General features: G+C 36.7%; 1 protein-coding gene across 4 annotated transcripts in view; it reads right to left on the bottom strand.

The window, feature by feature from the left end:
• The window catches only part of sorl1 (sortilin-related receptor, L(DLR class) A repeats containing), a 142,393-nt gene that overhangs the window by 114,161 nt on the left and 10,824 nt on the right, over positions 1 to 17,408 (bottom strand). For all 4 annotated transcript variants that reach the window (XM_056474295.1, XM_056474297.1, XM_056474296.1 and 1 more), the window contains exons 2-3: positions 15,796 to 15,912; positions 9,795 to 9,923 (exon numbers count right to left, since the gene is read on the bottom strand). In XM_056474295.1, the coding sequence (XP_056330270.1) occupies positions 9,795 to 9,923; positions 15,796 to 15,912 (246 nt within the window). The remainder of the gene's footprint in view (positions 1 to 9,794; positions 9,924 to 15,795; positions 15,913 to 17,408) is intronic.

Raw genomic sequence — 17,408 nt, 5'->3', positions numbered from 1 at the left:
TGCATTTAGAGTTAAAAGCTAAATAAATAAAGTTAAAAATAAGAATTTCAAGGGATAGTTCACCCAAAAAAGAACATTTACTTATGGTCAAGTGGTTCCTTTTTCTGTTGAACATAAAATACAATGTTTTGAAAAAAATCCTGTAACACAGCAGTTGCCAACAAGAGAGTCCCCGCCCACAAGGGGGAGGGGGGGCGGGTGTCATGTTCAATTTTTTTTTTTATTCAGCAGTGGACGATTAGGAGAACGATCATATTGCCTTAGTTTATTTCATCCCCTGGCTGTAATTCGTCCTCCACAAAAAAGCCTCACTGATTCGCCTTCAGCAGCTAATTGTAATGACCCAAGCATACTGGACGAAGGTGAGAAAGTTCCAAACATTTTGGTTCGCAGTGCTAGAAATACCGGAAACACGAAATGCAGGAAATACCAAGATAGTTACCTGATGGTTTTATTCCATTTTCTTGAATCAAAGACTCTCTGACCCAGCCACAGTGCATTTCTGCACCAAGTTGCTAACGAATGCATGAGATCGTCCAAATTAATAACATCTGCAGACGACTCATCCCCAATACGGTGACAAGCACAGAGCAGTTTTTGACTGCAAGGTTTATTTAAATTAGGCTATTATTTGTGCACATACATATCTAAATATAGTAATACACCGTTTGTTTGAAAACTAATTTTTTGTCATCCTTACAGCAAACCTATTTTAGCAATAATATCATTAAATGTGGAGGGGGCCTTATAATAGTGAAAAGGGGGTCTCAGGCAAAAAGAAGGTTGGGAACCACTGCTGTAACAAATTGAGTTGCATAACAGGAAAAATAAACGTCAATAGTTACAGGTTTCCAACATTTTTCAAAATAACTTTGTGTGTTCAACAGAAAAAAAACTTGTGACAGGTGAAGGTTGAGTAAATGACCACAGAATTATCAGTTTTGGGTGAACTATCCCTTTAAATGTATAGAAATGTGAGTTTGAGAGCAAACTCTTTAATATTTGTTTGTTTGTTTGTTTATTTTTTCAGAAAAAAAACACACAAGGCAGTACTAAAGTATATACTTTCCATACAACAAATTGGACAGATGTTAATACTGCCAAGCTCCAACAAAAAGCAGTCCTTATGACTCACGCAAGATTTACAGTTTGTTTGTCTTAAAGACCCAGAGTGCACTCGTCATATGGTCTGCTTTTAGTCTCTTCAGAACTACTTTTTAAAATCACCATCCACTTTCATTGTGTCCCTTTATTCTCCGTAGCGTCTGACGTCACAACAGAAGCTTTCAAATGTGCTGTATTTCAGATATTTCAGGAAACTGGATTCATAAGAACATCAAAGCATTTAAGTATGGTAAAGAAGGCATTATTAGCATTATTAATTATTCAGATTATGCCTTTCTGCCTTTGTAATTTTTTCCTCCATTCGTTTGATCTTTCGTTTGAGAGCTTTAGCTATAAACTTTGTCCTCTCCATGGCCTGGTTATGGAAGCAGGGCACTTCCCTCTCCAGACTCTGAGGCAATGAGGACTGGGACTGAAACAGAAACGCTTGACTTAAAAAGAAACCTAATGATGCAAAGAAAAAGAGGAAGAAAAAAAGTGGATCATTTGCATCTCCCGCATAAACCATGACAATCATCAGACTTTAGAATTAATGCCAGCATAATGCCAGGGTGCTTTGAGCTGTTGCCAGGGTGTTGCTAAGCTGTTCTGGATGGTTTTATAATATAATATAATATAATATAATATAATATAATATAATATAATATAATATAATATAATATAATATAATATAATATAATTTAATATAATATAATATAATATAATATAATATAATATAATATAATATAATACGATATATAATAATATAATAATACGAATTGCAAAAAATATTTTTGAAATCATTCATTCATTTTCTTTTCGGCTTAGTCCCTTTAATAATCTGGGGTCGCCACAGCGGAATGAACTGCCAACTTATCCAGTATATGTTTTATGCAGCGGATGCCCTTCCAGCTGCAACCAATCACTGGGAAACGTCCATACACACTCATTCACACACATACACTATGGACAATTTTAGTTTACCCAATTCACCTATACCACATGTCTTTGGACTGTGGGGGAAACCGGAGCACCCGGAGGAAACCCACGCGAACACGGGGAGAACATGCAAACTCCACACAGAAACGTCAACTGACCCAGTCGGGTCTCAAACCAGCGACCTTCTTGCTGTGAGGCGATTGTGCCACCCATTGCACCACCATGCTGCCCTTTTGAAATCATTATTAATTATAAAGTAATTAAAACATTAATATATACAGGCCTGTAGACAGGGGAGGTTCAGGTGGTTCGGAAGACCCACCCCTCACTGACGAAGGTCTAAAACAGGGGTCTCATACTGACAAACCGCATGCTGTTTACGGCCCGCCCTCCTCCCTCCGGCCCACAACTGACGTCAAAAATATAACGAGATTCAGTCCCCCAAAGCATATTATTTTTGAATCACTATCATTGTTGTGCTGTCGCATATAGCCGCTTGTGGTTTTGACCCCCACCTAGTCGACATTTAAAGTACTGCATTCAGATTCGTTTTACTTTTAGTTTCTCTCAGTGTGCAGTTGAGATTTTTTTGTAAATATTCAAGGGTCGTTTGATTATTTTCAGTTTTATACCACTTATATTTTGCTGTGCAAACACTCACACTTCACTGCTTACAATTTATGATGGTGGTGTAACAAATATGATCAATTTGCTAATATTTGATTCAAATGGTCTCATTTAATAGATTTTCCTCATATGCGTATTGAGATTTGCATAAAAACTATGTTCATTAGTAAAATTGTACTGCTGGTTAAAGTGATCATGTTAAAGTAAATGTGAATATGTACATACTTTTTCCCTCATTGTTGTAGTTTTACAAAAAGAGAAAGATATTGAGAAGAACTACCAGTAAAGTTACATACGTTACCCAAACTGCTTTCTGCTGTTTTTATGCTACTGCACAATACAATTGGTTGGGACAGAAAAATAATTATTATGGCTATTATTTGTAGTATTTTCGTAGCAATTTAAACAACCCCTTCAATACTTACAACAACAAACAGAAAGCTAGAGTTTTGACTGCATATAGTCTGTGGAAGAATGACTGAGTGTGTGTCTAATTCTCGGCCATACACACAGCGTCCACCGATATATTTCAGCAGCTGATGTGCAACACGATAAACGTGCTGATTTGCATTATCACTGGTGACAGGTAATGCTTGAAATATAAACGTCAAGTCTGTTGTCCTAAGATGCATCAGTTACTTCAGGTTTCCACTTTTTTTCTTGTGCTTGAATGTTAAAAGGGCTCTCCTATGAATTGTCAGTTACTGAAATGGCCCCCTGCCAATTAGAGTTTGAGACCCCTGGTCTAGAATTAGTCTCATACATGAGCTAATTTGACCTATTTTGACTGCTATGCCATCATAAATACTGAAAATATCCCATCGAAGAATTCGAAGACCAAGTGGAATCCTCTGTTGGCCTTCAATTCAGTGTGACTTCAGCTAATCAGTTTTGACCAATGCTAACAAATATATTTCATAATATGTTTCAGTCCAACATCTAGCTGTGCAAGAAAACGTATAATTTGACGTAAGTGAAATCATCTTTCACTACTGACCTACAGTATTGTTTTTAAATAGAGAAAAACATTTTACAAGTAACTTTTTTCCTAAATCTTGGACCTTATTCCCGAAACAAAAAATGGCCAATAAAAAGGTGTGAAGCATCAAAAGCAGCCCATATTGAAATGAATTTGAACACTAAATTGGCCAATGTTGTTATCCATGAATATTCAAATTTCAAGAGAGGCTAGAAAAATCGTCAAGCTCTACTTTATTATTATTATTATTATTATTATTATTATTATGTGTTCATTTTCACGTCAAAGTGGCACAGTGGGTGGCACGATCGCCTCACAGTAATAAGGTCGCTGGTTCAAGCCCCGGCTGGGTCAGTTGGCATTTGTGTGGAATTTGCATATTCTCCCCGTGTTCGAGTGGGTTTTCTTCATGTGCTCCGGAGACAAGTCCAAAGACATGCACTATAGGTGAATTGATTAAGCTGAATTGGCCATAGTGTATGCGTGTGAATGCAAGAGTGTATGGGTGTTTCCCAGTGTTGGGTTGCAGCTGGAATGGCATACGCAGCATAAAACATATGCTTGATAAATTGGCGGTTCATTCCGCTGTGGCGATCCCTGATTAATCAAGGGACTACACTAAAAAGAAAATGAATGAATGTTTTAATTTTTTTATTATTTAAAGGGTCAAATTCTGACTGAGGAAAATGTAATGTGCTGCCCAGTTTGTTATTTGCCTAATAAATGACAATAGGCTCGTTTTTAACTTGAAACTTTAACAGATTCCTATTTTTTTTCTAATGATATGATGTATAAATTTTGTATTTGAAAAAGAAGTATTTGTTCATATTTCTTTGTTCTAAATCTTTAGGAAATGTTTTTGGTATATCAAAAGCTAGAGGTATGATGACCACCCGACAAGCTAATCCAGCTAAAAATTATAATAAAATGCAGTATTTAAATCTTATAATTAAATAGAAAATGAGGCGAATAACTGCAAAAAAGTCCACTTTTTGAGAAAAAAAGCAGCAGCCCTTTCACCAGGCTGGCTATGGGCCTGATATATAATACTATAAATGTAAAATTTACTGTTTAATTACTGTCCCGAGTTCGAGTCACGGCTCACAGAACTTTCCAGATCCAATTCCCGAGCCTCCTACTCCCTCCAAATTCAATTCTTGACTAATATACTGTCCTATCCTAATAAAATCAAATATAATAAATCTTTAAAAAAGCATAATAATAGTCAGCAAATCATTAGAAAACAAATTCACACTTCCAAGTCAAAGCCACCATCAATCAAACAAACAGGCCCAGAGTGTCTTCAAGGACTCAGAATCAATCATGAGTGTCTGCTCATTCTTCGCAGTTATTCATAAGAGATTTAACGTCACGATTACTACATCATCATAAATCTATTAAACACTCCACAACAAAGCACACAAGCACCCCGCCAACATCCCATCTGTAACAACCGAGTTTCTTCTCCACAATCAGATCAACAATGCGAATGACTCCGATCGCTAAAATGTAATTAAACAGCCCTGTGCTCCTACCAGGAGGCTGTACGCTGTGTAGATTACACTGGTAATGCTTTAGCGCCAATACTAAAGCAGCTGCAGAGCCAGCCACATCATTGACTCCAGATGAATGGTCACCGTCTGCTGCCATCAGCCAGCAAAGACGCAATGCAGAGTCCTACAGCGCTTCTGCCCCATCTGCAGCTCCCATGAGCCTCGGCAACCCGTAGAGTCCAACCAAAGCAACCCATGGCTCGTGATGCACTGTTGCTGAATTTTCACAGCCGATTCCGAATTCATATTTTTTACAAGCAAATTGCCCAATTCCAATACAAATCAGAAAATAATTAGCATTTTTTCTTTAATTAGGTGCAATAATTTCACAGTATGAATAAAAACAAGATTGACTTCAGTTTGTAAGTAAAATCTTAACCGCACTGAACTGAACTGACCTTTAACTCTGAAAACTGGACTGACACAGTTTCAATTCACTAGAACGTCTATATTAAGCTGCTTTGACGCAATCTACATTGCAACAGTGCTATTGTCATTGTCAACATGTGTGTGAGCGGAGTGCATGTATGGAGATGTAGTCCACAAAATGGCGGATTTGTAGTCTGTAAGCTATAGTTTGTGAATTCCAGAGATGTATAGAGTTACGATCGCTGGAATTCACAAACTAGCTTACAATAGCTTACGGACTACAAATCCGCCATTTTGTGGACTACATCTCCATACATGCACTCCGCTCACACACACGTTCCTCATCCTGACTGATTGCAGACACCACTGGAGGATTGTCAAGGACTGATTACACACACTACTTAAGCAGCACACACACTCACTCCAGTGGCCGAGTCTTGTTTACTTTAAGTGACATTACAAAGCGTTTTCCTTGTCTAGTTTTTCTGTGTTTTGACCCTCGCCTAGTTTGTCTTTTTGTCCCTGTCTGCCGCCTGCCTTCCGAACTCTCGTCTGTTAATGTGACTACGATTCTAGATTGCCTTCACACATCTGTTCGCACCCGTGTTGACTATTGCTTGCCTGACTGCCTCAATAAACCTGCATGTGGATCCGAACGTTGTTGTTCGTTGTTGTGTCATACCCCTGGTTACAACTATATAAATAAACATGAATTGAATTGTAAAATTAGGTTACACAGCAAAAAAAAACAGCATACAGGCTGAATAAAATGCTAATTCGGTCTCGTTCACTAGGTGGCACTTACACGAAAGCAATAATTAAGCATTTTTTATTGTTAGTGCTTTCCAAAAAGATGCTTCACTGGTTATTAATATGCAATATATAGAGATAATCTAAATAGAAAATACTTCAACAAAAAATCTGACATTGGTTCCCCTTTTATAGCACTTTTCCACCGTATGGTATAGCATGATTTGGTAAAACTCGCTTTTGGGGAAATTTTCAAGCGAACTGTAGTGTTACCAAAACGTCACATTTGAACACTGCAGACATTGATTGGCTGGAGAGAAAGTTCACTACCCGTGTGATGGAATTTGCTACAAGAGACAGTCAGCTACAGCCACTGTGAGATTATTTTAATGGATAGCAGCACTCAACATGGATGTATTGTGATCAGTAGACATGGTGGTGATGTTTGTGAAACATCTGTCTGAGTATTTATAATATGCCTATGTGAGAAGTGTGAGAAGAAAAGACAGACACTTAATAACAGTGCCATATAGCTTTATAGCTGGTGTGTATGAACTCCAAACACACAACAGGTGATTCAAATACAGGTGGTTGAGGGTGATTCAGAACGTCATGACATGGCAGTACAGACCGGCTCAACTATGACATTATCAGATGTGCTTTCACATCTGTGGTTCGGTTCATTTGGTCCAGACCAAGGGCAACAAATGATACATTGTAGCCTTTTCTGCCGTTTTTGGGTCCTTTTCACATCACTGATTGCTTTGGTCCGAACCAGTTGAAAAGAACCAAAATGCAGTCATGTGACAAAATCCACATCACTCATTGGCCAGACGTTATTGAAAGCATTTCCTTAACTGCTTTTCGATTGGTCAGAATTAACATGTAGGAAAATGCCTGCAAGTAAACAAACCGGCAGACACAAAATGATGATTTTTACTATGGAGGGGACGACTGCGCTGGCTGATTGTATCCCTGGTCATAGTATACTATATAGTTTTTATACATCACTTTAGACAAACTATACATTTCGAGAATGAAGCACAGCTGCGGCTGAAAAACAATGTATAAATGCATTACAAATGGTGAAGGCGCATCGCAAGTCAGGAGGAGGTGTGAATTAATTTAGCTAAACTGCCACATAATCATCTTCCGGAAATATTACCAACGATCCATCAGATAACGTTTTTCCCTCTCTCTCTCGCGCTGTTTAAAATTGTAGGTAAAGTACTGTCAACAAATATTTTTCCGCCACACCCCATTAGATGGGACAGCGCATCGGACTACGGCAGCTGGATTAGTCCAAAAAGGCGCAGTACTTTTTGTGGTTGGGTCTGTTTTAGTTTGGATCATGTTCTCACCACGAACGAACCGCTGCAGGATTCGTTTGAAAGCGTACCAAGACCACCTCTTCAAGGAGATCTCGGTACACTTTTTTGGTCCGCTTTTGGTGCGCAATCTAGTGTGATTGCTACATTCACACCTGCCCAAACGAACTGCACCAAAAAAGAAAACGAACTCTAGTGCGATTTAACCGAACTAAATAAGACAAGTGTGAAAGCACCCTTAAAGAGACCCAAAAAATGAAAACTAACTCACTATTTACTCACTCTCAAGTAGTCCCAAAACTTTGAGTTTTTTCTTCTGTTGAACACAAAAAAAGCTATTTTGAAGAAGGATGAATACTGGTAACCACTGAAATCGATAGTAGAAAAAACAAGGTCATCCGTATTCAGCTTTCTTAAAAATATCTTCTTTTGTGAAACAGGACTGAAACAAGTAAAGGGTGAGGAAATACTGATAGAATTGTCATTTTTGGGGTAAGCTAGCCCTTTAAACATATGAAATTATTTAGATTATATAGTATAAAGCATATAGTCTAGTTTTAGATTTGTTGGTTAGCAATTGAGTGTGTGACGAACAATCGTATATGTCCAGAAAAATAACATAATAATTATATTTATAAAAAATATTTCGCACGAGTCTGCATTTTAAACATTAGAATAGCTTCACGCGGAAAAACCATTTATATCCACTAAGAAAAATAGAGATGCCGCTTGCTGTCATATCCGCTTCGGACATTAACAGGCAAATCCTCTGCAAAAAAATGAGAGCCAACATGAACAAATGGAAGAACAGATTAACAAAGACTTAGAGGGATGCTGGGAAAGCATATTTGAATTGAAAAGAACAACAAAAACCAGAGAAAAGTCCACTGAAAGAGGTGGGTGGAAAAAACATACATGTGATGTGATCTCTCTTTGAACGCACCGAGGAGCGCTAAACACCCAAAAACAGTTAACTTATCAAAATAAACCACATACCATATATAATAAAGCTGAATCAATGCATATTTCCCACCAGTCCTGTGTAAACTATGACAAGCAGTTTATTTGTTTATATATCTATTTACATCATGAGATTGCGAGAGCGTGAGTACAGTTTGAAGTAGCATACCTGCCATCGCACCTGTCTATATTTCTAAATAAACAACAATATTTAGCTATAATGCATGACTGCATTTTATGTATTTATTGTTGTTTTTATTTATTTATTTATTGTTTAATGTTAATAATTGATTGTTATTGCCTGTACTGTAGGAAGGTCTATGTATTGTACATTTTTCATACTGTATTTTCTGTCTTTAATAATAATAATAATAATAATAATAATAATAAACTTGAAAGAAATGTCTAATATTAACCTGAAGTTTCTGTTACTGTATTAAAACTAAGATAAAGGAATCAGATCTTTATTGGTTTAAAGTAATGAATTGGAGTTATATTGTTAATCCACATGCACTAACTAACTGGACATATACTGTTCTTCCACATTTGAGAATTATAAATCCTATTAACTTTAGATTTTTATTACTGACGCTGAAAAATGTTATCTCCTTGGAATTGAGAAGCTTTTGCTGTCTATCTTAAAGTAAAATAAAAATATATAATATAATGTTTCCAATCCAAATGAAAAAACTCAAAATTAAAAAATACGGACTTTTACTATTCTTCATCTCAAGGCCTAAATTATCCAGCTTAATTCAGACTCTTTGAAACATATAAAACTACAAGCAATGAGCCATAATGAAAACTGCCCAAACACAAAAGTCTTATCTGTAAAGTCTTGTAGAATCTGTAAAGTTATCTGTAGATATCTGTAAAGTACATTTGCAGTCCAGAACAGAGACCAGACAAATTAAAAACTGTCCGAATCCGATTTCTTGTCAGTCCATCTGTGCATCTCTACATCTATCAGGGGAACATTGTACAGGCTGTAAATTGTATTTTTGCCCAGTTGCTCTGTTGGATAACACCATCTGTGGGTGTATAAGTGATTGGAGTGGTGGAAGGTCACAGCTGCAGATGGCCTGTGTCACAGCAGTCTTGTATGACCTCAGCATAAGCTCACAAAGACAAGACAACTCAAGGATGCCATGCTGATAGGCCAGCTAATGTCTCTCAGACCCTTACCCGTTTGTTGTCGGCAGGGCTGTGGTAAAACTGCGAGATGACCTGTTTCTTGTCCTCCTGGTCCCTGGGCAGCTGAAATTTCTCTGATACAGGGGTGAAGGTGGCACCATAGTCATAAGACACATAAACCTGTCAAATAAAAAGCATGAGGTTACATTTCAAGTTGATACACTTCTAAAACTGTGGCTATGCTCAAAACTCATTATAATAAGCTTCATCTTTTGAAATTGGCTTCTGTGTGAGCTGTACTTCATACGCTACTGCAGTACTGACAATGATAAATGAACCTATATTGCCCATGAAATTTCACTAATGTGACCGCAAGTCAACATCCTAGTCAGAAAGACACCTTTTATTATTACATAAATTTGGTACTTTACTGAATAAGGAAAAAAGCCTTATGTCTAATCAAACAATACAAATCAAAACATAAATGAATCTGCTTACATTTGGTTTGAGTTTGATGTTAACCTGTTGATAAGTTAAAAAGTTTTATAATCAGATGAGATACTCGGACGCCTCAAATATAACGCTACTTATGTCAAACACCCTGAAGCTCAGTTTACACGTAATTCTAAAAGTGTTCGATATTAGCATGTTGCTTAGCTAAAAGCATCATAATCGTATAAGAAACTACTTGTGTCTCAAAACTGATGCCACACACAGAAACTGAGGCTTACAATTTATTCTAAGCATTTGAGGGTGGCATGTTGCTAGGATAATAGCATCATAACGGAAAGAGAAACTCCTAAAGTATTATGTAAAACATGTTGGAATATTGCTAAACTAAGAGATGGATAATAAATTGAAATCCATCTGTTTCTTATGTGAACACACATGAGAACTGATTCCAGAGTTTGATTAGCATGTTGCTAAGCTAATTTTGAAAATTTAAATAGAAAAATGAAAACCTACATTTATATTTTTAGTTGTTTATTAATATTTTGTGTTTGCTTTGGCTTTCTTATTTGCAGCATTTTCATTTGTCAGCTTTCTTTTGCTACAACCCCAAATCAGAAAAAGTTGGGAGAGTATAGATAACACAAAAAAAAAAAAAAAGTAGGGATTTCGGTCCCACTTTATATTAAGTGTCCTTAACTACTATGTACTTACACAGAAATTAATAATTCGTTACAATGTACTTATTGTGTAAATGCATGCATTTACTGTGTACTTATGCTTGATTAAATACCTATATGTAATTACATCTGTAATTAACTTTTGTAATTACATTCGTAAATACACTGTTGAGCATCCCTTACACCTTAACCCACCTTTAAACCTACCCATACCACCAAACCTGTCCATAACCCAACCCCCATCCCAACTCAAGATCACCACAAGTGTTCTCAAATACATTTTATGCAAGTAAATAGTAGTTAAGGACACTTAATATAAAGTGGGACCGGGATTTCAAATGTACTTTGACTTTTATTTCACTACAGACAATACAACAAACATTATTTAATGTGTTCCTCGTGTTTTTTTGTTTGTTTGTCAAAATAAACACAAATTTCAAGATTGGTTCTTGCAACACATTTCAAAAAAAGTCAGAACAGTAAAGCATTAACCACTGTAATGTTGCCATTCCTTTTCACAACACTTAAAAGACGTTTAGGGGCTAAAGACACCAAGTGATGAAGTGTTTCAGGTGTAATTTTGTCACACTCTTCCTGCAAAAAAGTCTCAAGGTGGGTCACAGTATGGGGACTTCGTTGTCGCATTTTGTGCTTCAAAATGAGCCACACATTCTCTATTGGAGACAGGTCAGGACTGAAGACAGGCTAGTCAAGTACCTGTATCCTCTTCCTCGAATTACTAGCCCTAAATTGCTTCGTTCCCAACTTTTTTGGAATGTGTTGCTTCCTTTCCATTACAGGCGCCTTTGCCCCTTCTACGCAATCTTCAAAACAGTCAAGAAGCAGTGCGTGACTGTCAGCTGACGCACTCCATGGTGATAAATAGAAGCTGTTTCCCAAACGGATTCTGTACACTCAATTTGAAGCGGAGTGAAAGTCTTGGTTTTGGGTACGTGTTTGAACAGACATATACACATAATTAATAATAACAATTTCTTTCAGACACAACTAATTTTGTCTTAAATGAACATAAAAAAATTAGGAAAGTAATTAAATGCTTTCATTATAACGTTAGATCTGTGCATTTTTAAAGTGACACCTTTGTTATTTAATCAAACGAAACATCTACATGACAGATTCATTCATTGCTCTTTAATCAGAATGGTTAAATTATGCAGTGAAGAAAAGACTTTGATTTTGAGATTATGATAACTTGATTTTAATTCTTTATAATAGCCAATAATTTTAATAGGTTAAACTGTTTGCTAATTTATTTGCAGCTTTTTCTAGTGTATACTATTTATTTCATCCTTTGTAACAAATAATAATAATAAAACATATTACTGACCATCTAGTAATTTGTGTTTTTTAAGAGAGAGGGGGGGGGGGCATATCCCTTATTTTCACATCCCAGTGCTGACAGGCATGCATTTTCCATACTGTCCGAACCTTTTCTGATTTGGGGTTGTACATTTTTATTGATATATTCCATTATGAGAATGTTAGCATCATAATATTATACTTACACTTGGGAAAGGGACATACCTTTTATGCAGTATACGTTTTATTTCTTTTATTTATTTCCCATTTTGGACCGTAAATCTGCATGGATGGATGCTGTCTTCTCCAAAGTGGATAAATGTGAATTTGTTAGAATTTGGCTCAAGGAATGTAAGTGATCGTAATGAAGCAGTTAATCTCTTGCAAGGTGTTGTTTTTGGAACCGAGGGTGTGTGTAATGCACTCGTCTGTAATCACTTGCAATTTCAACAAAGGAAACAAAAAAAAGTGCCATCTCAGTGCCTACAAGTAAATGGTTTGCATTTGGAGCTCTTTTTGCTATCATTTGCTTTGTCTCGCTTGTCACAAAGAACACCTGTAAAGCACTTCACAGGTGAGCAGATAATAGCTGCAGTGCCCTATAAAGTATGTCCGCACCACTTTCCTCACATTTGCATTAGATAATCTTTAACATAAAAGCTTTGCAATTATTCAAAACTCTGCAATTATTGCCATGTAGACGAGGGAAAAAATAGCATTGCTGGACACAAGACATTTTTTCCAGGCAGTAGAGAGATTTTAAAGTAATATGAAAGTGCAGGGCACTGAAAAACAGAGGGAGGTCTTTCATCTGTATGACTCAGAGAGCTTTAGAAAGCAAAGCTAGCCCGTCAAGATATTCTTGGTACCTTAAATATATATGATGGCTAGTTAGCACTGTCGGCTTACAGCGAGAAGGTTGCTGGGTCGATTGATTCCCAGCTGGACCAGGGGAAGTTTGCATGTGCTGTGTGGAGTTTGCATGTTCTCCTCCATGCGTAGGTTTCCCGATAAGTATAGGTGAATTGGAGTTTTATTATTTTAAGAAAATATCGAAGGTTTGGTACTTAAACACTGATTTCAATCGACTCTGTGTTTACCTTCAGTACATAAACCTTTCTTGATTCTCCTATCATTCAGTTAATATTTTTTTCCTACTATTAGAGACTGCAAACAGAAAGTCAGGTCAGTTCCTGGAACAACAGAAAAGTTTCAGCTTCCGCGTTCTGTGAAGGTTTTTCCAAATCATCGTCAAAAATTCAAGAACAGTTTTAAAGATTAACATGCACCAAGGTAACCAGCACATTGTAAGGTCATCTTTTGGCTGATACATGGCAAAATAATTCAGTTATTTGATATTATACTGATGCTATATTCTCCGTCGGACAGGTCAGCAGGAATTCCGCCTAATTATGACATATAATAGCCTATAGTGGGTTATTTTTTGGAGTATGATGAGCAAGACTCATACTTGAATGAAGCTGGGGAGGAATTTGAAGGAAAAAATTGATGTTTTTATTTGGCCAATTATGTAGTTAAAGCAATAGTTTATGTATACACAGTCAATGTACTGCTAACACATGAAAAAGTGTATAGTTCAAAAATACTATAGTGTTTAAACCATATTAAAATGTAGCTATTACAGCCCTACTGTAAGTTTTTAGTCTACATTTCCTTGTTAATAAATACTACTATTATGAATCATGTCATAATTATTTCTCATGAACCAGAAAGAGGATATGATTTTTATTTTTATATATTTAATAATATTATATTTATTAACATTTTCTACTGATATCTGATTTTACAAAACAAGCTGATGTTATACCACCCCAACATTTTCATTGATTTTTGACCTTTACATAACATTTAGACCTGTTTTACAAAACCTAAAGAATCTTCCCATAAAACTGTCATGTACCACTGATTATGGGTGAATCTTAGCTTGAATTTGGTATATGGCACATAATCTGGATAATTATGGTACAAATGTGTTGCAGTTTTTAAATAAGCTCTACCTCAAATTAGAGTTGTGCAAATTTTGGATATGGCCTAGCTCAGTCAATATTAAATGGTTGGTCCACTTCAATATTATATATTGAACTTTATTTTTTTTGTGTAATGTAGCTGTGTGAACATTAACAACATAAATCTTCGAATCTAAGCTTGTACTCACACTATGCTACCCAAACCATGCCCAGGTGCGTTTTCTGGTTCGTTTGACAAGTGTGAGTGCTCCAAATCGGGCCCAGGCACGGTTCAGTTGGCCGGCCCTGGCCTGGTTGGAAGAGGTGTGCCAGAGCACAATTCGGTTGGGCTTTGGCGCGATACGCTTGAAGTGTGACTGCAAAGCGTGCCTGAGCCCGAAACTGAAGACGCGATGTCACGTTTAAGGGACTGTTTCATATAGATTCATTAATCATTCTTACTTTCAATGAAAGCAAACTGTCATAGTTTATTAAAGATGCAAACCTTCGCTGTACCTTCAGCAAATCTCCTAATACCTGCAGCACGAGGACTTCTGATTATTTATGAGCATCAAAAGTGGCTGATATGTTCGGCGAAATATTTGAAATATTTGAAATATTTGTACGGAGTGAAAGCGCTTCTCTTCCTGTTAAACTGAACAGTCGCATCAATGGTGTTAGCGCACTCAGGTTCAGAAGGCAAATGGTAGTATGAGTGCAGGCTGTTGGGGGAGAGGAGAGAGGGACAATCGCACTTCAGCATATATATATATATATATATATATATATATATATATATATATATATATATATATATATATATTTGTTTCTGTGCAAGGCATTTTACAAAGGACAGCTTCCAGAATCTCTACCAGTTCAGTGCTGGATTTGGCCAAAAACCTCTCCTCAAAGACGGAGCAGTTCCAAAAATAAAAGAAGACGCTGTGGATTGTGACCCAATACCTGTAAGTATTTTTATTTGTGAAAATGTACAGTTTACATGGATAGTTTCTGACTTTAACTGTATGTTGTAGCAAAGACGTAAACAAGGCTGTAAACAAAAAGGCACCGTTAACAATTTAGCTACAAATTCATATTTATCTGTCAAACCACTGTAAATACGCACGATCTTCACCAACGCGCAATGTCTCTCTATGCGGTCGCTTTCCATGATTTCTACATTTAAAATAATACACTCGAGTTCACAAAAGTTATGTGAATGTTTCGTATTACTTATAACCCAAATACGTTTATGAAAGGTGGCCCTTCAGAGGAACCAGGAAATATGACAGTCGTTTTCATGTTAGCGGAGTAGCACAATTAAGGTATAAGTGATATGTGAAATAAGTATGAGCACACATTGTTTTGCACCCCATAAACACAATCAAACCTTAAAAAACACTCTGCACCACCCCTTTAAAGATATCAAGGTTATTTTTTCACAAAAAATTCTTTACATTGTGTTCAGTGCTGTCTGTGTGCATATTGCTAAGGTAACAGTTAACAAATTAATAGCAATTTAAATTATAATAATTAAAAATCATAGTCATTTACAGCATATAAATTTTCAGCTAGCTGGTCAAAAACTACAAACCTTTCTAGGAATATAATTTATGAAAAAAATGTAATACTCACAGAGCTGGTTTTGGGGTCTGTGGCACCAACGCTGTCTCTCGCTAACGCTACTATGACGTTACTCTTCTCCCCGGCCCAGTGGACGACCATCTGATTGTGAGAGTCATTCAGGTTGGCCTGTGAATGCAAAATATGATGAATAACCAATCTAAATGTTGCTGACTAGCCTCAAGTGATATTTATTTTGCTGTGGTCAGAGAAGCGTCCAGATTTCCAGGCTGTCATGACTAAACCTTGATTTTCAAAGACGTTTCTCAGTTTCTGCTTCTCTCACCGGGTCATTTCCCAACAAAGTCACACTGCATTTGTAATATCGGCTTAAAGGAATGTGTATTTGACAGCCTTGAGTTTGTTAAGAGACTCTTGTAAAACACTGCAGGTGTGTCTCCTGCACTTAAGGCGGACAGGCTTTGTGAAAACAAACAAAACCACATACACACACAAACAGGGAAACAGTGAGCTGAGCTAAACCGCAGCGGCAGGAAAACTGAAACTATGGGCTGCGGTGTCCCAATCTGATCTGTTAAACAAAGAAATGTGTGCCATCTTTTCTTGTCCTTCCCCCTCTGCTCTTTCCACCAAGAACAGCCTGTCTCATCTTTAATTCAGGCTTCCGCATGACTACTATGGGATCCTCCACTGGGTTCTCCTTTGATATCTCTTGTCAGACATTAAAGAGAACGTGCAAAAGGTTGTTTATGTTATGGACCAAAAAAAAAACCTCAAACAGCACTACCTGTCTGAGGAACACGCTGTGGTTTAACATAAGTCATTGTTTGAAAGATCACAACAATAGAAAAAGCAAGAGTTCAACAAAATACCTTTCACATGGTATACCATTTTACACAATACATGCCACAGGCCCATAAACAAGTCATATTGATGGTCATTTGGGAATGTTTGTTATTAAAGTACAAACAGTGACTCTTTGCCTCAAACTACCTGACCTTGAATGTGCAGTCATATATTTATTCATCATGACATGGCAGTAAATCAAGCAGCATGTTAATACAACACAGAGATTTTATGAAAACTTGCAGCAATGGCTTTTCATATGGCTTCAAAGGCTCTATTCATGAAACATGACCGCTGTATAATCCATATTCTTCCAAAGAGTATTCACCTTCATTTAACTCCCTTATTAATGTTAGATGAAAAATTAGATGCATAACAAAAATGTAATAACAGATTTCAATGGTGTCCGAGTTTGCTTCCTGTCAAACATGTTTGTTTTAAACAGTTTAAAGTAGGGCCGCACAATATATCGTTTCAGCATCGATATCGCAATGTGATCATTCGCAATAGTCACACGGCGAGCATTCTCAATGTTGATTATATCTGGATTATAATTGATCATTTTGCAAGTGTTTTTGGAGTCCTGTGACGGTGATGGTTTTAAAATCATTCAGGCATAAGAAAATGTACCGTTTGTAACTTTGCCAAATTAATAATCATTTTATTGAATTGTTTATAAAACGAAGACTATGTAGTAGGGCTGCACAATATATGGTTTCAGCATCGATATCGCAATGTGTGCATTCGCAATAGTCACATCACAGCATTGCAATGTGCAGTTGAGATTAGGGTTGTGCAATCTATCGAAATTCAGTTTC

The sequence above is a fragment of the Danio aesculapii genome, chromosome 15 (genome assembly GCF_903798145.1).
Source record: "Danio aesculapii chromosome 15, fDanAes4.1, whole genome shotgun sequence".
Lineage (NCBI taxonomy): Eukaryota > Metazoa > Chordata > Actinopteri > Cypriniformes > Danionidae > Danio > Danio aesculapii.
The sequence above is the reverse complement of the archived record's forward strand: the minus strand, read 5'-3'. Positions and strand labels throughout refer to the sequence as shown.